Source organism: Vespula vulgaris, chromosome 8 (assembly GCF_905475345.1).
Source record: "Vespula vulgaris chromosome 8, iyVesVulg1.1, whole genome shotgun sequence".
NCBI lineage: Eukaryota > Metazoa > Arthropoda > Insecta > Hymenoptera > Vespidae > Vespula > Vespula vulgaris.
Window position 1 is genome coordinate 7,397,333 of NC_066593.1, and position 24,907 is coordinate 7,422,239.

Consider the following 24,907-nt stretch of genomic DNA (forward strand, 5'->3'; position numbering starts at 1 on the left):
ACTTGTTTATACGCTGCCCTTTCTCGACTATCTTAAGATAGCCAATCTAACGATATATCTTTAATATTCCATAGTTTAGATAATAAAAGTTTTTCTTCTTGATTCTTATTTCTTTTCAATGTGAAGTCGATAAGGAATAATCTGACCGTACTAATTCCTAATACATAAATGATATATATCCTTTATTTTACATTTGGAATAAAGTTTTGTTATACCTAATAAATATTTTTACTTCTACGTTAAAGAATAATATAATCTTTGCACGCAAATTGAATAGATATTTTACTTTAATTTTCTGATATAGAAATATGAGATTATCAATTGATAAAGTATCAGCGAATGATGTGTAAAATGTTCGTTCATCAAAGTTATGAGGAAGAGAAGCTATGTAATGTCACGTTTCGCTTTAGTTGCTACGCCTAGTTAATAGGTCGAACCTCTCTCTCTCTCTCTCTCTCTCTCTCTTCCTCTCTTTCTTTCGCGTTATTAGCGCCAACATTTCCGATGCAGAAGGCGCCAGAGATTCGAATTAACGCGAACACGTGTTTTCGACGGGTTACACCGGCTGCCTGTTCACATATCGACATAATGTGTGTGCATGTTCAAATGCGAATAACGAATAAAGCATTCACGAATATGAAAATATAAGAGACAAGAGGGAGACAAAATATATCAGAATCATGCAAACATTTATATCGTAGCAGACGTGTCAATTTAGCAAAAAGCGAGCATACGAGTATCCTGCTATGTATGTGGGTCGAAAAAGAGATAGAAAAAAATATAAAGGGAATGGGGAATACGTGAGAAAGCTTTTGGTTAGTCATTTCCTGCAGCAAAATTCAAAATTTTAATCCGGCAAACCAAACGCAAAAAATATCGTCCTATAACGATAGGTATGGTATGTAGGTTATCGAGGTACGGTATATTGATATAGTCACCTGAAAATGTTTAATTAAAAAATCTTAATATCTTCCGTTGTTAATATAATAGCACTCTTTTGGATTATTATTTTTGTGTCTCATGTTCGATGATCTATAACAACTTCCAGTTCGTTTTCAATAAAGTAGAAAGTTCTCTTCGTTGTTGGAATGAATTCCTACAAAAAGATTATTAATTATCCTAGGTATATCTTATTTCTTTGATACAAATGGTTGCAAAGTAGAACAAAAAAAATTAATTGACTGGTTCGATACTTTAAACTGAACGATATATATATATATATATATATATATATATATATATATTCATAATCAAAATTAATATATTGATCATCGTATATATTATATATCGTATTTTGAAAATGTACGGATTTTTTATAAGTACTTGTGAAATTTCATTTTAAAAAGAAAGAAAATAAATAGAAAGAAAACCTCGACTGTGCAGTTTTCATTCAATACAATCCTTTTATTGCGATATGAGTCCTTAAAAAAAGTGGTAAGAAAACTCCTGAAGGAAAACGTTCGCAATAAATCACGACAAACCTATAAGGCACAATATCGCGTTGCCGTCTGAACAGTAATGCAGCTACTCACTATCGTGCAAATATAAGCTTATTTGTTCCATTATCAAAGAAAAAATCTCGGAGAGATAATAAGTTATATTCTTTATGCATTTTATATTTACTTATACCATCTTTCTTTTTTATATTTCGTCTTAAATTCTATTCTATTATAAAAGTATTCCTTGATAATGTTATTATTCTATTATCACGAAACGAAGCGTATAAAAGTATATTATGTTAGTCAGATTATTTCTGTTATCGTTGCAATAAGATCATTGTAAATTATTACGATCACTATTATCGTTAGTTTCACGTTATCAGAAGAGATGCAATAAAAACAAATGCTAAAATCCACGCTTAACAATATTAAATGTAACCAAGGTTATAATACCACTCCTATGATAGGACAAGTCCATGAATATTTGCATTTCCATGTTACATTTGCATGTGGAAGATAGTAGCGTTAAATATATCCTATATCCGATTATTACTTTTAACTTTCACGCTCTTATCATTTTCGACCAGCAAATTAAAAAAAGTTTTATAACGTTTTACAATCGACGTACCTGTCGATGTACGAAGGAAAATTTAGCATCATACGTTTTGATCAGTAATCACGGATAAATTGTTTATTACATAATAATAATCTTTGCTTAAGTAAAGAAATTATTCCTTTCATACTAAATACATAGTTCTTAAAATTTTCATTAAGAAAGATCGATACGACCAACTACAAAAAGAACACATCTTTTTCAAGTTTTTCGCTCTTAAAATTAAGAGTCTCTTTAAATGTCTTTCGTTGTAAAAATTAACCTTTATGTTCCTTGTTAAAACCATATTTCTTTCCAGAATGATGATCACCTTTCTTGCCATATGAATCATGATAAGCGTGATGTTGCTCGTGCCCGTGCTTGCCATGATGTCCTTTATGTTCCTCGTCGTTGTGACCCTTGTCTTGATGACCCTTTTTACCGTGATGATCTTCCTTATATCCCGAATGTTTGTGTGCGCCCTTTTTATGATGACCTTCCTTCTTCTCATGATGTCCATGGAAATCACCGTGCTTCTCGTGATGACCACCCTTATGGTAATCATCGTAGAACTTGTGCTCTTTGTGATATTCATCCTTATGGAATTTATTGTGATAACCCTTCGTCTTGTGTCCCTTCTTGTGACCCTTCTTCTCCCCGAACTTGCCACCCTTGTGACCCTTCTCTCCTTCGTGATGCTCTCCATACTTTTCATCTAAATCGTGATGACCTTTCTTGTGACCACCGTGTTCCTCGTGATGTCCAGCGTGATGTTCGTTATCGTGTTTACCATGATCACCTTTATCATGATGATGATGACTTTTATAACCTTTATCACCCTTTTCACCGTGCTCTTCGTGATGCTCGGCATGATGTTCCTTACCACCACCAGCCTTATGATGATGTCCTTGCTGCTTATGATTTGTTGCAGCACTTTCTAGATCATCGTCTATATTTATGTGACTCTCAACATCCCTTACTGGAAGAGCATGTTTCTTTAGAAGCTTGGCCTGCAAATCTTTCGCGTGACATGTCCTCTGGACTAAAAATGAACAACAGAGAAGGAAAATAATCGGCAGGAAAGTTATGACGCGTGTCATTTTGACATCCATTCACATCCGGCTTCAACTACTGACGAGCTCGAGCTCGATGGTTCTCACTTAAATATCGCTCGATCGTTACTTCCGTCACGGATCGAGCGTTTCCGACGATTTTACTTTCCTTCGTACGACCACTCAGACTATTCGGTTTCTCCATTTGACGTTCTCCGATTCTCTGAGAATCGACGAACGTGCCTTCATGAACTCGACTTCCTTTCACACTTTCTCCCATTGACGACTACGACTACTATTATACTCATACTCGCCATTCATATACTATTTTTAAATATTTAGAAATGGTATACTTTGGCTCAAACATACCTATTGTTCTTTTTGATCATATTGAAAAACTCTTAGTATATGTTTCTACATATTTTTTATTATCAATATTATACACTATTATAAGAATAAAAAACAATGATTAATGAATATATTATTACGGCAACTAAATACATAATAATTATGATCGCGGAAACTTGACACGTACCATAGAACATCAAATTATCACATTTCCTTTCATGCTTCTTTATATATACACATACACCATTTCAAAACTTCAGTTTTGCAAAAAAATCATCTCTTCGACAACCACGAAAATGGTGCGTTCAAGCATTACGTCGTCGAAACGGAGTATCTAGAATGATGAAAACGACTTTCTATCGTCACTTTTTCTTCGGCCTTTTTTCAACGCTGGCACAATACCACAGAAACTTGTGAACCGCGTCGAATCTGTCTTCTTGCAATAAGAAATCTCACGTTTTTATTATAAACGATCTTATCCAATATAATAAATGGCGATAGTTCAATAAGAAAATATGCAATACAGCCTGTTGACGCGAACAAATTGTCACCGTTGCACGTGCCGCGACGTAATCATGTTGAAATATCAACGATTTTGTTAAACGTATCTAAATAATTAGCCACAAAACCGGCTATCGATAACACCCGGAACGTTCATTGAAACCGAAAACCGATCAAAATGCGGAACAGCGCACTGATAAAAGTCAATCGGAAGAGTGATCGAATTTCCGATTAAATGGCACCGCAGATAACCAAGCGTAATGAATTTAATTTAATTAGCACGGTTGACAGTAGGATCTAGATTTTAGAATACACCGTAAATTGAATCCAAAAAGAAACATTTAATTGACATTTCTTGCTTTTTTATTACATTCGTACTTTCTATATTCGCAATCTTCTTAGAATCATTCTTTTAATTTCTCCTTTTTTCTTCTATTAACAGATAAGAGATCGTTAATAACGTCATAAACTAAAATCAATTTATCGAACGTATATCACAAAACGAGTTTTTCAGTTATTTTGATTGTTAAAGTTCGTTCTTCTTATTTGCATTAATGATTTTTGTCAAATACTTGTATAAAAAAGTATTTCAAATAAAATGTAAATGACGTGCTTTATTTCGCGTCTCCTTTCTCAATTATTTTTCTCTCCGTCATATCGATTTATCTCAAATTTAGATTTTCCTGGAATATCCATACTTTTTATTACACTATAACGATATTCTCATGACACGATCACCTATAGTTGGTACAACGAAATGATAATGTCTAGCAAGACTAGGAAGGAAAGATATTAACGTTATCGTTCGACCGGGGAAAGAGAAAAATTGATTCTCAAAGGCTTCGTAAAGGCCGATAAGGGAAGGTATATCGAAGCCATTAACTCGCTGCAGCGATCGCATTTTCTTTCGCGTATCGCGTCCAAAGGCGGACGTCGAACCTGCTCTCCATTGCAAATCGTACGAGCTGGTCGAATTCATAGAGAGATAGAGAGATAGGTAGATGGATAGATAGAGAATGGAAGAGTGGGAGAAAGGGAAAGGGACGGGCTCTAAAACAGTGTGATCGATAGCTTCCTCGGTTCCTTACGACCTTATTTGGCAACGCCTTAGACTGGAGATTGGCCCGGATCGGTGGCGTTGGCGCTGCATAATCAAGATAAAGATTGGTTACTGCACGAGCACCCTATCTCGATCCCTTCGAGGGTGATGGGAGAACCGAATATAGAAGGAGAATCGAAAAATAGAAGAGGAAGAAGAAGAAGAAGAAGAAAAAGAAAAAGAATAGGAAGAGAAACCGGGAGGCCAAGGCTTCTGCCAAGTTCGATTTGAACTCGGCATCTCTCGTCGTAACGGAGATTAGATTAGATGGTGTTCGCTTTGGACCATCCGGATAGAGAGAGACTGCTTTGTAAGCGGATCCAAAGACGAGTGGTGGAACGTCGTCGAGACAATTCGCTCCTGTTCGCGTTCTTACCCACCCCAACTCCACTTCCTTTCGTCATCCACCCTTGATGCTACCCAACGATCGTTGCCTTTCTCGAAACGGAAACCTCAAAGCCTTTATGAAATCAACGATAGTGTACTGTACTCGAAGAAATCATCGTTCCGTGATGCAACGAGTGATAAAGAATCTTGCTAAAGGAATACAAATCGATGTAGTTTCTTGTATATCTGTAGTTAATCTATTTCTTAGAAATTCTTTAAAAAGGCAACATATTTCAGGTAATAAATTATATAATTTAAAGAAACAGTCTTTAAATTGGTTTAATCGTCGCATCAGCTATGAATAAGCGATGTCAAATTACAACGCGTAATTAAATCCGAATATCTCTTTTAGAGATTTGCTTAATTACGTGCACCCTTTCCTTTCCTTCTCCGTCCACGTAGCAATGCCACCAACAGTAACCCCTCCGGCAGCGTCTCGCGGGGTGTGCAATCAGTTGATGGCCCGGTAGAGAGAACCCCAACCCTTCTCAACCTCTCGTCCAAACTACCACCCTTGCATTCAAGTCCAACCGACGGTTCTCTCTCTTTCTCTTTCTTTCTTTCTCTCTCTCTCTCTTCCTCTCTCGCTCTCTCTTTCTCTCTCTCTCTCTTTCTCTCCCACGCTCACCAACTTAACCATCCTTTACCGCATTTTCGCTAGATGAATAAAACGAGCGGACTGTGCGTCGGTGAACAAAGGAACTCGCGCTACCTTCTGAGCTGCTAATGAAATTGTTTCCTAATTTAAATCCTGGGAGAACCACGACGTGGGTTCTATTCTACGGTCAAGAGCTCCCATTCAGCCTACAACCTTTTCTCGAGAGGGTTACGGTGCAGAGGAATGATGTTGATCATGAGTAATTCCGCACTTCTCTCTCTCTCTTTCTCTCTCTCTCTCTCTCTTTCTCTTTCTCTCCTTTCTTTCCTTTTGAACAAATATAAGTCAACACAATTATTCCAAAGATATCCTTTAATCTTCTTTTTTTACTATCACATAGATCTTGATATTCATTCGATTAGAATCACTCTGATAAAAAAATTTTACGATGTTGATTGAAACGAAGACCATAGAAGACATCGTTGGTCTTAAAAATTAAGGATTTTGAAACGATAGGAAAATTGGGCTAACGACCGAGTGTTGGTCGAAGGGAAATCTAGCACCGCCATTCATCGCGATAAGAGAAGTCGACGATCTTCGTAGTAGCATTTCGAGTAAACCCATTTATTTGTTTGCGCGCAGGAAATAGCATTTACCGCAAATGTCTTGGAAGAAATTGGTGTGTCATTAAAGTTATAATGGAATTATTTGTAATTGAATAACGTCCTCATAATTCAAAAATGAAAAAATAATTTAAATGTTATTTCAATAATGTTATTTTTTCATTTTTGAAACATATTCTAATTGTGAGAAGAAGAAAAAAATAAATGTGATTATTATGAATTTGAGGAATAAGTAGTTGAGAAGAAAAAAAAAACGAAAATAAAAATTATATCGCTTGCCAACTATAAAAAAGAAAAAAAGAAGTATAATTATCCGGTGCAAGCAGTCTCTACCTCGAATATCTGCGACGTCTACGAAGTTTTGCTCGTTATAAATAATTGCTAAACGTAGAAACTGGTAGGTTGGTACCAGCAACACCTATCACCATGCGATATGTGTAGAAGCTCTCACACCATGATCGTCGCGTGACCGAAACTACTTTTTAACACTCGCTTGCGAATTCTTCATCCGTCAGGTTGAATCGTGCAGCAAGGCGATATGTGTCTTCCTAAACCATCCGACTCGTGAATATCAACGTAAATCTAAAACGATTTCTGCGAATTGTCTTCAAAACCTCAAAACGAGAGCTGGATGAATAAGATTGTAAAACAATAAGACGATCAATTAAACTTCCATCGTACTTCACGACAAATATTCTTTTTCCTCGTAAATTCTCAAGAACGTTCAATGAATTCTTATTGTCTCGCATAATCACACCATTGCGTGTTACCACAAGCAATCTAGGATGGATTAGTTGTTAATGATCGATCGCATAAACGTCTAGGCATCGTTGACGTATCGAGTTTCGTCAAACGATGCTCTCGAACGAGTTACGTGATTTTCGATCAATCATCTCCGTCATACTTTCTAGCAAAGTTACGTTATAACAATACGTCAAATTAATATTGGCTGACAAAAACCGCGAACGAATTGTTTCATTAGCTTGCATCACAGTCGATCGAACCCATTCAAAATTTTGGATAGAAACGCAATATTTCGAGGTCAATAAATCTTTAGAACATAATCGAACGTGATTATTATATTTTCAAAATCGAACGATCATGCTATCATGCGTGTTCTCCGCGTTGGTTGTTTATTCGATCTATAAAATAATATATACATAGGTAAAACAAGTATTATGAAATATCACTAATAATGTTCCCCGTAATCGCCTCCAGAATCACTATCGGAAGAATAAGAGCTGTGGCTCTCGTAAGAACCTTCACTACCAGCAGAGTAATTCTTGCTGTGGCCATCGCCAGTGTCGCTGTAACTCTCAGAGTCTGGTTCTGCGGCCATATAGTGGCTTCCATAATCACCGGTATGTTCACCGCCGTGATCTCCTTCGTTATCCATGTAATGACTGTCGACGATCGTACCTATGAAAAATCGTTTATTTATGTCGTTAAAAATATAATCTCGCAAATATATTTTCATCCTTTCTACCATATTATATCCTTACCTGCACCTTCGTGATCTTCTTGTTTTCCTATTTTCGAACTTTGTTCGGCATGTTTATCAGACTCGTCGGTAAGACGAGCTTTGCCGTAAGCGAAGTGTTTCTCAAATCCGTACTTGTCTCCATCCTGCTTGTGGAAAGTGTCAAGCGTCTTGTATCCGTGGTCACCCTTGCTATAGGTTTCCTTCAAGTAGCCCTTCTCGCCCTCTGCGTCACTACCGTACGTCTTGTAGTAGCCACCCTCGTCCGATTTGCCTAAAACCACAATGTTAACGGTCCTTGTTAGTCAACACGGCCGTTCGACCAAGCATCCGTGAAACTCGATGATTAATTGGATCTACAGACGTGCCTTCCTCAAACGATTCCGTATTACTCGAGAACACGTGTATCGAGTTCGATCGAGCTACGTGGCTAGCGACGTGAATTCGATCTGTCTTGACGTTTCGACGAATGCCTTCGACGAGTTCGATCCGTTTTGACGCGTGAACAAACAGACTCGTCCCCCGAACTTCAGAAAGCTCTAATTTCTCCTGACTCCATGATAAACCTTAAATCGACGGTCCGCGTAATTTCATACGAATTTCCAATTCGAAGTGATCTTAACAGCGGTAAGCTTTTACAAGCTACCAACCAACGTCAATGTCGTCGCGAATCTTATTCGTCTCCAAGGAGACATCGACGAGGGCGTGGCTCATTTCCCTCGATCGAAGTATCAAATTCGAACGAGTTTCCTCGATGTCGACTAAATTGGTCTCTGGTTCGGAAAGGAAACTGGTCTTAATGGGGATGCTTGCTCTGGCAGATTGAGCTAATGCTACTCATGCTCGACGTTTCATTTGGGATGCGACAATCGTTTTAAGAGAGATAGACAGAAAGAGAGACAGAGAGAGAGAGAGAGAGAGAGAGAGAGAGAGAGAGAGGAAGAGAAAGAGAGAGACAAGCAGAGAGAAAGATAGAAAGAGAAAGAGAGAGAGTTCTCGTTATTCTTGTAATAATGAACTGTATCTACTACACGAAATTACTCCTGAGCTAGATAGAAATTGATAACTTCCATCTACGAAAAAAAATACTTTGCGATATCTATAATTATCTTCGAAATGACTAAATAACCAAGATAATAATCGACGATAAGTTTCTTCTAATATCTCAAGAGATCCATCATTAACGAGCACGGAAATATCGTTAAACCTACCGGACGCATTCTTCACGATTTTTTTGGAATCCTTCTTCGGCGTATTTCCAGCTTTTGCGAGATCCTCGACTTCCGAGTGGAACTTCAAAGGTACAGACTGGCGTAGTTCTCTTTTGAAGGACCCGACGAGTGCCATGTCTTTATCGAGAATCGGATATTCTTCGTAATCCATGGGCATACCCAAAGAATGGCCGAGAATAAGAAATGAAACGAACAACTCATACGTTTTTCGATGCATCCTTTCCCGTTACTTTGACTCTACTTCGATCTATGGATCGACGGCTAGACGATCTTCGTGATCGACAAAGACGTTAAGCCTTCGAGACTGTCCATGACTTTTATATCTTCTCCCACTTTAAAGACTCGCTGAATTTTTCCTTCGACAGGAGGGACACAAAGAGTCGACGCGACGGATATCAAATCGATTTCGCAAGATCGATTCCCGTTTCTTCGCTGTGAAAGGAGATATCGTCGATTGATCGCTTCTTACTTTTCAACGTTTCATGAACGTCTTCGATTTATCCGATCCGAACAAATTTAAACTCGAATCAAAAGTGAACAAATGGAAGATTCATAGCCATAGATTATAAACCATCGAACGTTTCATATTAAAATTTTATAAATTATTTCCTTTTAATATCATCTGCAGGATTATCGATCGACCGAGCAACCAATCGCATCTGTACGGAACGTATCATACGATCGATTTCGCACTTTCCATATTCGATGACGACAATAGCATCGCAACGGTCATTGACCGTTCCCTTATCATCTGCGCAAACTGGTCGTGCATTTGTATATCGATTAGTATTCTTGTGAATAAGAAATTAATATACGTACGGGTATATGTTATATTTCATTGTGATGATTAGACAGATTTACATTTAAAAATAGTTTAAATTTACATTTAACAATACTAATTTAAAAATTATTATACATGTAAACGGAATAAAGAAAACACGATAGACTTTATTTCATTTAATTCCTATTCACTTTCATAATTATTTATAGTTGTTAGTTAATCTGTTCCTAAAAAGAACAAATACTAAGAAATATTTGCACATAATTTTTGTTTTGCAGACATTTAATATATTAGAAAGATTACTTTTAGACGATCGACTTTTATATTCGATATTGTACGATCGAAAGAACCGTTAAAAAGAAAGACTACCTTTCTTATTAGTTATAATGCTAGTTAGTTATTCGTTCCAAAGAAATATCTCTTCACGCACGAATGCATGTATCTACGTAAGCGACTCTCGGTTTCAATCTAATTTTTTCATGCAAAATTACCTCAGACTTTTCGAGAAGGTAATTTTGCTCTCCATCAACATTAATCCATTGCGTTACCGAATTAAATAAAACATTATGTTATATTTAAATAAAATCTCAAATTAATATAAAATAACATTTATCATTCGAGCTTTATCATAACACAATTCACGATTATTTCAAAAGGAGATATTTAAAATTTTATTTTATTAATTCGTTCTTTTACATTCTTATAAAAATATTCATCCGATTTCTGCATATTCCTATTTAATGGAAGCTACTTATCCAAGAATTTAGCATGCAAATCATTTTTATATCTCATCTTATAAATGTTGTATAATCTCCTATGAAAATAAAAAAAAGAATCCTAGATGCACGAACAATTTTATAAAGCGTAATCGTTTATTCGAGAAATCTCATAGAAATCACGTTCACTGCAATTTCGAAAATCTCTCTCTCTCTCTCTCTCTCTCTCTCTCTCTCTCTCTCTCTCTCCCTCTTTCCTCATTTTGCAATCCTCTTCCCTCGGTATCCTTGCCGATACTGCGGTGCGAGACATGTCAGCGTACCGTTGCCGTTCGTCAGTGTCACCGCAAGCCGGTAGTAAATCGCAAAGCGACCCTCCTTCCTCGTCTAAGTCGAGCTACGCAGAGAATAGGAGGAAGCCGAGATGATTACGCTTAACACCGTGTGAACCACTTGATGCAGCCGGTGTCGGGGACGTTAAGCGCCTTATATAGCTGTAGCGCCAGCTAGTTTCAACTGAGATAATCCACTAATTTGAAAATCTTGGATGGAATGTTGCATTATGCCGTGCTACAACCACCTAACCACCCACGCGTTACTGTCCTTCCCTTCTCTCGATGTTCGTTACTCTACATCTCATCAAAATTACAGAAATTTATTTTACGATCGTATTTTGCATTGATCACTACTTGTTCGAAAATAGTAAAGAAATATTTTTAAACAATAACGATTTACATTTCGATATAAATATGTTTATTCTAAATTTTATTATGTAAACTGTAATAAATTTGATATGTCGTCTTTAAACAACGGACAAATAAAGTGTATTATTACAGAATTATGACGTTGGTGAGTTTAATCTTATGATAACATCGCTGAACTGGCAGCGAACTTTTCAAATGATTACAGTCTTCAATCCTGTTCTCTAAGTCACGTACAAATATTCAAATTTCCTTCAAATTGCCGAACGAAAAGAATTTTGTGACTCGATCGATCAAATATTCCGTTTCCTTAAATCGCTGAATATTACCAGTTTTGAGATCAAAAGTCAGCACGTGTAACAGCACCTACCTTAAGATACGATCAACGACTTGGCTTCAGCTTGGAGTTAAAGCTCCCAGAGTTGAAGGGGTAGCCAACCCATGATTCGCATACTGATTAGCTTGAGAGAGCAGGCAAAGGTAATCTCATTGGCATAGATTAGTCGGATATTGAGACGGATGAATGCACAGTCATTTGTGTAGTCGTCATATAATTAGAAATTTAATGTTTCAAAAATTGCGTTCTCTTGTATTATCTATTGTGAAATGCACGAAGGATAGAATCTAGAAATTAAGTATTTTTTAATACAATTTTACACTGCTATAATTGATATGTATTAAATATATTTTTATATATTGAGTTTTAAAATCTTTAATCTTATATGTTATTAAAAAACAATTTTAAAAATAATCATACATACAAATAAAACATACAATAGAAACGTTATATTATATTTTTTTAAACAATAATAAAAAATTGTTAAATTTCCGAATCGTTTGATAAGTCTATCCGATAATAGGTATGTTTATCTACAGAAAAGTAAAGAAGAATGCTAATGGTTGATAATCAAAATTTATGCGATCAAATAATACCTATAATAAATAAAATAGTAATCTGTATTGTGTACTACTTTTGTGTTAGATTAAATAATATCAATGATTACCAACAGTAGGTTTTAACGATAATATCAGTAGATGTTAACACGCATAATAAAAATCAATATTCGTCTTACATGGTATCGACTAACTTCCATACCGACATAAAAGGATATGTGATATTTATTATAGAATCTGTCAATAAAGTTTTAACAAATAAAATTGTATTTTAATTTTGTATATATATATATATATATATATATATATAAATGCATATATGTATACTTCAACACAAATATATCATAGATTATAGAAATATCTCAATGGATAACTACATTATTGAGTTAGTACTATCGATATTACTCCATCGGTAACATTCAAATAAAGACCATTTGATGGTAAGACTTGAGTTGAATTATCTACAATCGATATCATTGCTGATTATATTGCATATACCGAAAATTAAAATTAGTATCAGAATACACAGATGTTAGCACCATAAAGAATTTTGCTAAAAATTTCAATTTACGAAAATAATTCAACTAATACTTGCTATGAAGTAACTTCAATAGAATTTCTTGTAATTTATCTCATTGTATGTTTATAAAATAAAAGTTATTAACAAATTATACATATATATACAAATATATACATATATAAATTGTAAATGAAATAAATAAATATATAAATATTTTATTTAAGAAAAATAGATCCCATTACTAACTTATCCAATAAGTAAAACAAGATAAAAAAGAAGAATTGTTTGAGATAAACTATCGAGTAATATCATTCCACTCTTATCCCCAGCAATTAATTCGTACTAATTCATACACGTTACTAAAACGATTGGTCCCTCCCTTTCGACGTCTAAGCAATCTTGTAAGGACGATAGCCCCTCGGATAATAGCGTTCGTACGTCAGGACGAAGGGATGTAGGTGGCTGACAAAGACAGGCGAGCAATCCAGAGAGAGAGAAGGAGAGAGAGAGAGAGAGAGAACCAAGCAATTAAGAGAGAACATAAATCCCTTGGTTTAGCGCACTTCCTAGGAGTGAATCAATCGGCGTAATGGCCGATCGGTTTAATTTTCATTTGGCTTCTAATCACGAGAAATAGTTTGCGACATTTGTGAATGTATAATACATTGGTCCTTCTAAATCCCGCATACACCACATTATATGTAGATACAATAGAGATACCAATCACAATATGGGTTTACTTTATATGTTAAATTAAGCAAGTATGAAATTTCATGAACCTCGAATTTCATCGCCTATAAATAATAAATCCACGATTTGCAAGAAATTAATCAATTTATGAATAATCAGAAATAATTGTGAAACATCCTCAATGTATTTATAAAAATAATAATTATTTAATTTTGATAACACATCTTTAAAATTTAGTTGAAATAACTGAATGATAGAAAAGGAGAAAGAATACTTCTGACAATTCAAACGATCGAAGCAGAAATAAATCGCCAACCCGTACTATTCGGTTAAGTCGAACATTATGTAACAGCTCTGTACTGTAACAAAGATAAGCTTTGAAAAGCTACGTTTTATATCCTTGCGGTGATACCAAAGACTGATCCTCCGTTTCATTTCCTTCGTGCTCCATGAAACATATCGAGAGTAGTATCATTTCTAACGTTTTCACTGGTGACACTTCTACATCAAAAGTTATATAATAGTCTATCTCGAAAAATAAATCTAATCTCTCCATTTTTGATATTGACAAATATCTTCTGGACATCTATAGAAAATAGCTAAAGAAAATAAATTGATCGAAAAGATCTCCAAACCAAAGTAAGTCATTCGTTCTGTAAATGTAATTGCTTGTTGAAAATTACAATTGTTTTACGAATTATTTACATTATTTAAAATGAAAATCAGAAGATCTTATATCGAACATCTTCCATTTCTCTCTCTCTCTCTCTCTCTCTCTCTGTCTCTCTGTCTCCCTCTCTCTCTCTCTCTCTCTCTCTCTCTCTCTCTCTCTCTCTCTCTCTCTCTCTCTCTCTCTCTCTCTCTCTCTCTCTCTCTCTCTCTCTTGTATTAGACATCTTGTTCGGCTTTTCACAAGCAACCCGTGGACAAATTATCGCTCTAGCGTAGTAATCAATCTGGCAAAGCCATCGACGGCAACGACTGGTGTACGTGCGAAACTGCACGTGTGCTGACACGTACGTACGTAGATCGACGATTACCTATACCTTCTCTTTGGTGGCACGTCTCCTCGTTGCTTAACTCTCTCCCCATCTTCACCTGACATCGACATCGCATTGCTCGTAGACGTGCCAAGGATTAACTGCGATCCATACTCAACGTAATATTCAATTTGAGAACAATCAGATCTTCTAATCTTGCAATTAAAATCTATTATCTTATTTTCATGAAAATAGATTTTAACTTTGAATTAACATTCATATATTTCTTTAATTTCGATATAAGAGATATCAAAGAATATTGTTATTTAATTTTCAGAAAAATATATTTTAAACGTATGAACATTCGTACACTTTTTTAATTTCAATATCAAAGATATATATATATTAAAAAAGTGCTGATCTATCTTACGACGTTGAACATATTATAGATTTCACTACGTGGATGCTGACAAGACGAAGGAAAAATAAGAGGGGCCGAGTTAGCTTCGTTGAAACAAGTAACTCTCTTCCCGGTTCACGAATTTCTCTTACTTTCCCCTTTCCTCGCACAACGTCACGAGCCACGAAAAGCGAGGTCAAGCCGGTAGCTTGGCCGGCTCTCTGTATACGTCCCGCGGAACCCACGATACATCATTTTCGGCTGGGATGATCTTACGGTAGATTTACCATTTGCACAGTTTATGGGCGTCGGTCTGGGCCATAAACTTGGGTTGGCAATGACGGCGACCCGTGGCTGCCGTCGACTGAGTTAGGTAATCTCGAGGGCAACGTAAACGATAGAAAGAGAGAAAGCTAGATTACGATTCTCTTCATTCGCTTTATCCTTGTATCTAAAGAGAAGTCTTTCTTCTAGTTTTGTTTTCTTAAGTCATTCTGATTACAAATTGTTAAAATTTGTTTCACAAAATTAAACTATAAATTTATATAGTACCACTACCATATTTCATGTGTGCATTAAAATATTCTATGTCATCTTAAAAGAAAAAAAGAAAAATAAATTATTATTATAAAAATAAATATGAAATCGCTATTATTAGCTCGATAAAATTTACATTAGATCCAAACGGGGGCGTAGACATAAACGAAAGAATTCGATCGATCTCGTTTCTTTGGTCTGAACCTTAACGGTTCAAGAAATTTATTAACACGCCTACCTCGATGCCTTCCGGCCAACAAAAGAGATCGATTATACACGCTCGAACCGTCCCCTTCTTACTTGGCTACCGGATTTAACTTCGCGATATCCACACCTGTACTTACCTGCACCTCGAGCGAGATGAACCGTACATAATGGGACAACCCTTACTAAATCTACCATTGTAAGAAATCGCTCGGAGTTAATAATGAAATTCGGCTTTTACCATTGTGGTTTGCGGCCTATATTGTGATGCAGGAGATCACGAAAGCATAGAGTTCATCACTCTCTCTCTCTCTCCTTCTCTCTCTTTTTCTGTCTCTCTCTTTATCATATTTTCAAGAGATGGTATAGACACGAAGGACATTCTTTTATTATTTCTTTTTTAATCTATACCTCCGAATTATATGAACAAGCAGATGGCACTCATAACACATTAAAAAATCGATAAGTATATCACCTATACGTATAAGAATACGTGCATACAATTCTAATATAAATGAATCTAAAAAAAAATTATCCAATCCAGCTGGATCAAAAATGATATAAAAATAAAAGCTTGAAATCGTTGAAAATTTGATAAGAAGTAGAAAGGAGCCGAAAGGAGAGGTAAGGCAGTCTTAAATCTCGAAGAAAGTTCGTAAGAGGAGTGGTGCAGATCGAAATCAGCTTTTAGCCAAAGTATATCAAGAAATAGAATATGAAGGTTCTTTTCACCTGCGGCATACGCGCGCTTTTCGTCAATGAAGAGGCAAAAGAGCCGAGAGAAGTATCGGCACGAGATAGAAGTAAAAGGGGCGAGCGGGAAGGCTAGCAGCATCTGGTGTTGCCTTGCTCTACCTTCCATCCTCTCTCCCTCAGTCTTTCCCTCTTTTTCTCTCTCTCTCTCACTCTCTCTTTCTCTTTCTCTCTGTCTCTGTCTCTCTATCTCTCTCTCTTTCCATCCTCCGTCCTCATTCCCGTTCAGGCCGCTGCCGTTGTCCCGACGTTACTTCCATGACGGTGAGCTTGAATGCGCGCCGATAGTCGCGGCGGGAAACCAACGAGCCTACCCAAAGTCGTCCATGGTTTCCACGCATCCAACCCAGCACAAGCTCGGCCTAGCTCAACCTGGTCCAGAGAGACGAACACGTCGACAACGGCTGTTGCCGGTAGGTATACTACACGTACGTGCACACGCACGAACAAACACCAGGATCTACGTCATCGTCGGTGGAGGCAACACCGGCACCATCGGCAGCGGGGCCGCTCGCTCCTCTGAAATAATAACAGAAGAATGAAAATGAAAGAAAAGGAAAAAGTAATAATCTCGGGGGATCTTTTAAAAGCCATCGAAGCAAACGAAGCCGCCGGATTGTCGTGCGTTATAAGGGTTTCTCTCTCTCTCTCTCTTTTTCTTTCTCTTTCTCTCTTTCTCTCTTTCTTTCTTCCTTTCTTTCTCATTCTCTTTTTTTCGAATCCTCGCCTTCCTCTTCCTCAACCCCTGTGATTCTTCTTCCACATCTTCTCCTCTTTTTCCGAATGCATCGAGCGCGAATCTTCTGTAAAAGAAATGGCTACATTGGTATACGTTCCCGTGTATGTACTTCAATGTATGAACGTATATAGCTACGGTTACGTGCGTGCATCAACAACGTTGACGATGAGAAGGACGTATTATTGGAAAAAGATAAATGTTGTGCCCAGAACTACGTACGAAACGATTTATCCGTTTTTCTTTCTACTCGATAACAATAACGTTGTAAATTGTCATAAGTCGATTTCCTTTCGATTCGTGATTATCTAATCCTGAAGATACTTTAAGAAACCCGTGTAATTCTTCTTCGAGATAAAACGAATAACTTGGATCGTTTATACTTTGACTTCGAATGCTCGATTAGGATTCATTTTGATGTTAATATTGACACAACGTTGATAATAGAACGGCTTAAAATCTTTGATTCCTCAAAGAAAAAAAAATCGAATTGGTAGAAGATACGCGTTTGATGGATTAACATGATATATATGTGTATGTATGTCTATATATATATATAGGAACGCGAGAAAGAACAGAAAGTGCTATAAGAAAGTAAGAGAGCGCAAGAGGTATAGATCAAGAGATAAAACGGCGAAGAAAGAAGAAGAAGAAGAAGAAGAAGAAGATGAAGAAGAAAAAGAAAAAGAAAATGAAGGAGAAAAAGAACGAAAAGAAGGAGATCGTGAATGGTAGAGAATAAGAGACAACAGATGAGATAAAGTGAGACAAGGATAGACAGGAAGAGAATGAGAGAGGTAGGAAGAGAGAGAGAGAGAGAGAGAGACAGAGAGAGAGAGAGAGAGAGAGAGAGAGAGAGAGATGCGAAGTTGGTTTCATTCGGGGAGAGCCGGGGGAGGCACAGGATTTCACGGGAGGCTGATCACGAATGGACGCGTCTCCCGCAGCTCTGCCGCTGACAGCCAGGAATTGGAATTGCATCGGCGTCGCTCGATAGCCAACCATCCCGCCAGTCAGCCAGTCAGGCAGCCAAACGGCCTAATACAGCCTACCTTGCCTGCCTATCTATCTACATAGATTCTAGCTAGCTAGCTATCTACCTACCTACCTACCTACCTACCTACCAACCTACCTACGTACCTAACAACCTGACTACCTGCATGTTGGTCTCCCTGTTAGAAGCATCGACTCCATGTCTGCCTATGTACCGACCAAATCTACTGGCGTTTTCTCGTTCAATCTCGAACGAGCTCTTCCGATCGATCCGACGAACTACTATATATAGTCACTCGAGAAATCCAAAGATCCAACGGAGACGGATGGATAAATCGGTTCTGGAATCGTCGCTCTAGCAATCGTCTGAATGACAGCTTGAGATATATCGACTTCGATTCGGAACACCTTCAACGATGAAATCTTGATTTCTTCGTTTATATATATAATATATATTATAATATATAACATCTATTATATACGTTGTAATATATACAATATATATTATATTACATAATAATATAATTATATATTATAAATTATATATATAATATTTAGAATGCTATGTATTTATATGATCTATATATATTAATATATAACATTAGTAAAATAAATATCGGTATTGTGTAAAGTGGCAATCTTTCAATTCTTTATATAATATTGTTAGCATAGATATTAACAATATTTAGCTTAAAATCGATTAATCGAAGACATTTTATTGCTTTAATTAAAAAGTGAGCGTTCTTTTTTATAAGACCCTAATTGGGTCTTACCTTGTTTAACGAACAAAATAACGAATTACAACATTGACAGGTAGAACATATCGATGTCACATTCAATATTCACCGCGAACTCGTTATTCGAGGTATCGAATAAATGCGCATCGATGAACGCTGGATACGTCACAACTAGGTATAACATAAATTGATATCATTGCTCACTAGTTTCATAGGAAATACCTGAATTTATAAAGCCATCGTTTTCTACTATTTTTACTTTCGAATAACTAACATTTTTTAAATATAAAGTATTACAATCGAAGGATAACGTATTGCTTTAATTATCCTAAAATATGACATTAATTATGAAACGGACGACAAAAAAAAAAGAGCGTAATTTATAAAGCAAAAAATGTTTTCATCTCAAATATTATTGTCTGATCGAAATAGACTTTTTCGCGTTAAATCTGCCATTGTACACATTCGAAATATATTTTTAATTATGAATATAATAGAAAATAATTTTCGCTCTTTTCTATACAAAAAAACAAAAAATACACCAATTTTAACTGGAAACATAAAAATGATTTATTTTTAATAAACAATCTTCGCTTGTAAATAGATCGCGTGGGAAAAGAATGAAAATGTGTACGTCGTTGTCATAGGATATCATTGAAAGGTCGAGATGACCGCAAAACCACCGTGGTAAGAATAGAAGGAACAGAAGGGGTTGTAGTTGGGGACGAGGAACGATAAACGTAAACGACGAGAAAATGGAGTAACCGCGGAGAAAGCGAGAGAGCGAAAAAGGCGGTAACGCGGTAACGAGCGCGATGTTACGATCTTGCCGTCGAAAAGGACGAGGAGAAAGAGAAGGAGAGAGGAAGAGAGAGAAAGAGAGAATAAGCGAGAAAAAGATAGAGAGGAAGATAGAGAAGAGAGAGGAAGAGAAAAAGGGAAAGAGAACCCTAGGGAACGCGATTGCGTGTCGTCGTTCCTCGCCCTAACAAGGACCCCCGTAGCGTGGAAGCGGCTTCCACGCTTCGCCCGCGCCAAACTAAAATCTCCCTTTTCGTTCTATCGAAACAACCCCTTGATATCGGCGGCGGGACGGTGTCCCATCACCAACCCCTAGCACGATGCCAGTACAGACCGTCTATATGTATATCGGTGGACCCAGAAAACGCTTTCTCCTTCATGCTAATAACGCGGTGATAGGACTACTCGCACGCGGCAGCTCCCACACGAATATTTTTATACACCTATACTAACACCTATTATACCTATTACGTAAGAGTAGACCAAATAAAATGTTACAATCTGTTTTGGGCGAATCTAATAGACGTAGATTTCGAATTTAATTGTTTTTCCTCTTCTTTTTCTTTTTCTTTTTTCTTCTTTTTTCTTAAATTATGTAATACATTATGGTTGATTATTTTACTGGAAATTCTTTTAAATGTAACATAAATTAACACTTTCTTTTAAAATAGTACAGTTGTCGATAAATCTGGAAAAAGTAAGATAATTTTTGGTAAACCTCGAAACACTTTTAAATATGTTTTAGTCATAAAATAGTCAACTTTCATATCCTTTTTAGAAATATTAATCGTTGATACTAGCGATTTCCAAGGAAACAGCTTATAATGTTCTATTTGGTCCATTCTATACGTGTATATATGTTATATATATTATAGTTAGATACGGACAGGAATATTTCTTCGGCCTCGAACGTAAACTACGATTCTATACTTCTTCACCCTATGCTCCTAGATACGTCTCTCCTTTTCGATTGCCTTTTACGACCCTTTTTTTTAGTCTCTCTCTTTCTCTCTCTCTAAAATGTGACTTACGTCCAAGTGGAGAAACGCGTTAAAACGCTCGTCCCTTTGGCGCGTTACGGTCATAGAACGATTTACGACGATCTAAGGGATAGAGGGGTTGGTCGGTCCGAAAGAAACTCGCTTTCATGAGCTCGACATGGATGTGACCCTTTTCCGTGAACGATGTTCTGCTAGGGAAACACTGATCATTATGAAATAATAAAGTCCGATAATAATCGTTAGGCGAAGAAAAGAGAGAGTATGATGAACAATGAATTTGAAGAAGGACTTAAACGTTTTTGAACGTCTTATTCGTGCTTGCCGATGGATAATAATGATAAGTTGTTCATCAATTTTCAAATTGAAAGATCACGGATGATATTGAGATAAGTCCGTGTCATAAATCAATTCTGAAATCACATAATTATCTGTGTAATCGAATGAATATTATTCATGATCAGAACGATACAATAGAGAGTTTATTTTAACCTGCTCGTACTCCATTCTCTATCGACGTATTCAAATTTTACGGTATCTTTCGATTTTCGAAGAAAATACCTGTCTCCTTTTCTCTATCCATTCCACGATAAAGAAATCCTCGGGGATGGTAATTTACTTTGAGCCAATAAAAGAAAAGAAAACAGTGCCGTCGAAGGAAAGATAAAAGGATGAAGAATACGAAGAAAAGGAAAAGAGAGCTAATCCAGGAAAGCGAAGCACGAGGATTCGTGCGGAAACGGCGCGAGTCAAGGGCTCATAAATGGCGTAACATGCGTCCTGCTCGGATATTTGCAGTTACATATATAAAGACGTTGTGGCTTGTGGCATGAGGACGCGCACATGTAAGTTAGAGAGAAAGAGAAAGAAAGAAAAAGAGAGAGAGAGAGAGAGAGAGAGAGAAAGAGAGAGAAAGAGAGACAGACAGATAAAGAAAAGGAAAGAAAGACGCACACATACTGGATGGCGCGTAGGAAGTTGACTGCCGTGAAAGAGAAAGAAAAGATGGGTGAATAGAGGGTACGAAAGACGGAGATTAAGGGCCGCCGAGGAGATGAGTTTGTTAAAAAGGCAGAAGCGGGCCAGCAGCACGCATCAGGGACATCAAAGCGACAAGACGAAATGAAATCCAACCGCTGGCGCTGCTTCTGCTGCCGCCGTTGCTGTCGGTCTCTCAGACGGAGAGTGCCAGGGAGAGAAAAATAGAGAGAGAAAGAAAACGCGAAAGAGAGAAAGAGAAAAAGAGAGAAAGAGAGAGATTCTTTTCTCTTCCATTCGTTTCTCCGTTGTCCTTTTCCTTTATCCGCTTCTACTTTTCTTAGCGTTTTCAACCTCCATCTCTTTCTCCCTTTTCTTTCTGACCCTTTCGCTCCCTCATCGCGCCATCTTTTTTTCCCCCTTTACTCATCCCTATCACCCAGCGTCGGTACTCCATATCCGCTTGAACCCTCGTAAAGCGCGAGTCGGAGGTGGAGAAGTTCAGAGTTGATGGAGGAAGGAGTGGAGGAGGAGGAAGAGAAGGAGGAAGGTCGACCCTCTTCTTTCAGAGAAAGACGATGGTCGGTGTGCAGTGTTTCTGCTCGCCCATTTTCAACAAAGTTCTTCCTCTCGGTATCTCTTTCTCTCTCTCTCTCTCTCCCTCTCTCTTTCTTTTTCTCTCATTCTAACCAGCCGTCGCCGTCTCATATTTTTCACGAACGCATACAGGCCAGACTAAGGACGGGGTAATTACCTCTCACGTAGGTAGGTACACGCCACGCCCTGGAATCGTCTCGTTGCAGCCTCTCGAGAGAAACGCGTTACCTCTTTCCATTCTTGCTTGACGTGTCGAGGAGCTAGCTGCTGAAAGTGAAGGAGCTTGGAGAGAGGAACCAAGAGCGAAGGAGGAAAAGAGAAAACTCTTCGAAGGTTAGAATTTTCTATCCACCGAGCCCAATTGCGATGAGATGTGCCAGAGTAAAGCGTCAAAAGGGACCAGCGTTATTTTTTTTTCTTTCCCCCAGCTCTTTTTCTCCTCTTTTTCCTTCTTTTTATTTTTTCTAATTTGTTACATTGAGTAAAAGTGGAGACACGGCTGAAAGAAGGAGCACCTTTACTGCTGTCCCTTTGATCGTTCTAGAATCTTCTTTCGTTTCCTCCTCTATCCTTCCCCCCATCCCACCATTCCTTCGTCCACCTACAATCTATCTCTCTACATGCCTGTCTCTCTTTATTTCCTACCTTTTTACTTTCTTTTCTGTCCTTCCACGTGTCTCTTCTTTTTTCTTACATTGCGACCAACTTGCTAGTGAATTACCCACGTTATTTTCCCGAGTAACGCGAAGAGTTTTGTGCCTTTTGGCACGGAAAGCTATAAATAAATGGCATCGTCCAGGATTAGGGAGGAAAAATAGTCGGTAAAATTAACGATTACATTTCCCGACCGTTGACATTTTTTTTCACGATGCTTTTGATTATCTCCTTTAACGTAACGCGAAAACGCATACACTTTAAATACTATATTACAAATACTAACATTACAAACAAATTTATCGATCGATAAGAGAAATCACTTGAATATTATGTTATACGAATAATACGTAAAAAAAGATTCTTCGATTATCTGCCGAATGGATATTGAACTTTCAGTTTTTCTTTTTTTTTCTTTTTGATTTTTCTTCAAACATTACATTATGAAATATCTACGGTCTCACAATGACTCGATAATATCTATAAAAAAAAGGAAAAAAAAATTCCGATAATGTCCGCATTGGATTCATGCGACCCGAAGAATAATCCGTTTAAAGAAGAAATATTTCAAAGCGGCGTGAAACTTCTTTGCAGTTCGTCGTCGCTCGAACGAAACTCGTTCGGCACATTCCTCGATCAGTAAGAAAGAAAGAAAAATAGAGACAGAAAATGAACGAAGAAGAAAAGGGGGTAGACTTGAAAGCGAGCACTCTCAGTTCGCTGATTCGATTCAAATTTCTCGCACGAGGACGATCAAATCATAAATATGTATCCACCTTGGCAAACGCTAAATTCATGGAAATTCTTTAATTGAGTTATTTTGCTTTATCACAAAAATGACTACCACAGATACGAAGACGAGGAGACGGTTTTGATAAGAAAATCCTTGTGGGAAGCGTGACAGCTTCGAAAATCTCCTTAGACGTTGCCAACTTTTAGAATTTCCTAACCAACGCGTTCACCACAAAAACCTCGTTATTGTTTTATTGCTAAATACTTGAATGGCATACTTCGATCAAGAAGGATATCTAGCATTCTTAATAGAAAATATAATATTAAAACTCATACTCTTCGTAAAATAGGTCCAATTATGAATTTATACAGAAGATCATTAAAATAATTTAGTAATCCCACATCTCAAAGTTTGAAATTCAGAGAAAAGTTCATTTTCATTAAAATTCTTTTCCAACGAAACGAGAAAAGAAAAAAATGGCTTTAGCGCGATATTCGAAGCATTTACGTCATCTTTATGTTCACAGAGAAAGAAGCTACCCCGTAAATCGAGTATAACAGACACGTCGGGGGATGGCTTAGTGGAAGTATTCCCGGCATTTTAATATCGCTCGTTTGAAGAGGGTTAGCACGTATGAGCAACGCCAACGAAGTATCTAAGGTGAGTAAAATAAGGGAGAAGGGATAAAGAGGAGTACGGGAATGAAACACGATGAGAGAATAAGGAAAAGCCGAGGGGAAGAAAATAGGGTTGGAAAGGAGCAAGGAAGGAGCAAGAATGGTCTCTGAAGCTATATAATGATTCGTTACGGATGTAACCGCCATAACGAGGCCACCCACGAGTGTCGATGGCATACCTACTTATCGACACTCCCGATACGAGTAGACCGAAGGTGAGTAGAGGGATGATTCCTGTGCTCCCACTACTTGTCGCTAACGCTGTCAATTTCACACGATTATGCGCGTTCCTGAACTTCCTTTGAAGTTTCAACGAACGATGTCGAGTTGATAGCAATAAGAAAATAGAAAACGAAATAAAAGATATAATTGATATTATCGTTTTAATGAAGATTCATGACTTTTCATAATTATAACAAAAGAAAAAAAGATTAAAAATTCTCCTCGACGCGTTTGGAACATTCTGATTTCTAGAT

The 24,907-nt window shown here is 37.1% G+C and overlaps 2 protein-coding genes across 3 annotated transcripts; both read right to left on the reverse strand.

Annotated features, from left to right (window-relative positions):
* Positions 1-2,309: 2,309 nt before the first annotated feature.
* On the reverse strand, positions 2,310-3,363 carry LOC127065809 (histidine-rich glycoprotein-like). Its single transcript, XM_050998664.1, has 2 exons — positions 3,249-3,363; positions 2,310-3,073 (listed from the first exon to the last, which is right to left on the reverse strand). Exons 1-2 carry the CDS (start codon positions 3,361-3,363, stop codon positions 2,310-2,312), a joined length of 879 nt encoding a protein of 292 aa, XP_050854621.1.
* A 4,399-nt stretch (positions 3,364-7,762) lies between these two features.
* LOC127065696 (uncharacterized) lies at positions 7,763-17,370 on the reverse strand. 2 transcript variants are annotated; one of them, XM_050998434.1, is made up of 3 exons: positions 16,507-17,370; positions 8,142-8,393; positions 7,763-8,058 (listed from the first exon to the last, which is right to left on the reverse strand). In XM_050998434.1, exons 1-3 carry the CDS (start codon positions 16,634-16,636, stop codon positions 7,829-7,831), a joined length of 612 nt encoding a protein of 203 aa, XP_050854391.1. In that variant the 5' UTR covers positions 16,637-17,370; the 3' UTR covers positions 7,763-7,828. The 2 variants fall into 2 exon arrangements, with proteins under 2 accessions (XP_050854391.1, XP_050854390.1); XM_050998433.1 differs by lacking the exon at positions 16,507-17,370 and adding an exon at positions 9,331-9,622.
* Positions 17,371-24,907: the final 7,537 nt, after the last annotated feature.

Coding starts and splice junctions, on each gene's coding strand:
- LOC127065809 (XM_050998664.1), bottom strand. CDS start 3,363: ATGGGAGAAAGTGTGAAAGGAAGTCGAGTTCATGAAGGCACGTTCGTC. Junction 3,074..3,248: donor GAGTGGTCGTACGAAGGAAA/GTAAAATCGTCG, acceptor GTTCATTTTTAG/TCCAGAGGACATGTCACGCG.
- LOC127065696 (XM_050998433.1), bottom strand. CDS start 9,568: ATGCATCGAAAAACGTATGAGTTGTTCGTTTCATTTCTTATTCTCGGC. Junction 8,394..9,330: donor AATCGTGAAGAATGCGTCCG/GTAGGTTTAACG, acceptor TTGTGGTTTTAG/GCAAATCGGACGAGGGTGGC. Junction 8,059..8,141: donor AGAAGATCACGAAGGTGCAG/GTAAGGATATAA, acceptor GATTTTTCATAG/GTACGATCGTCGACAGTCAT.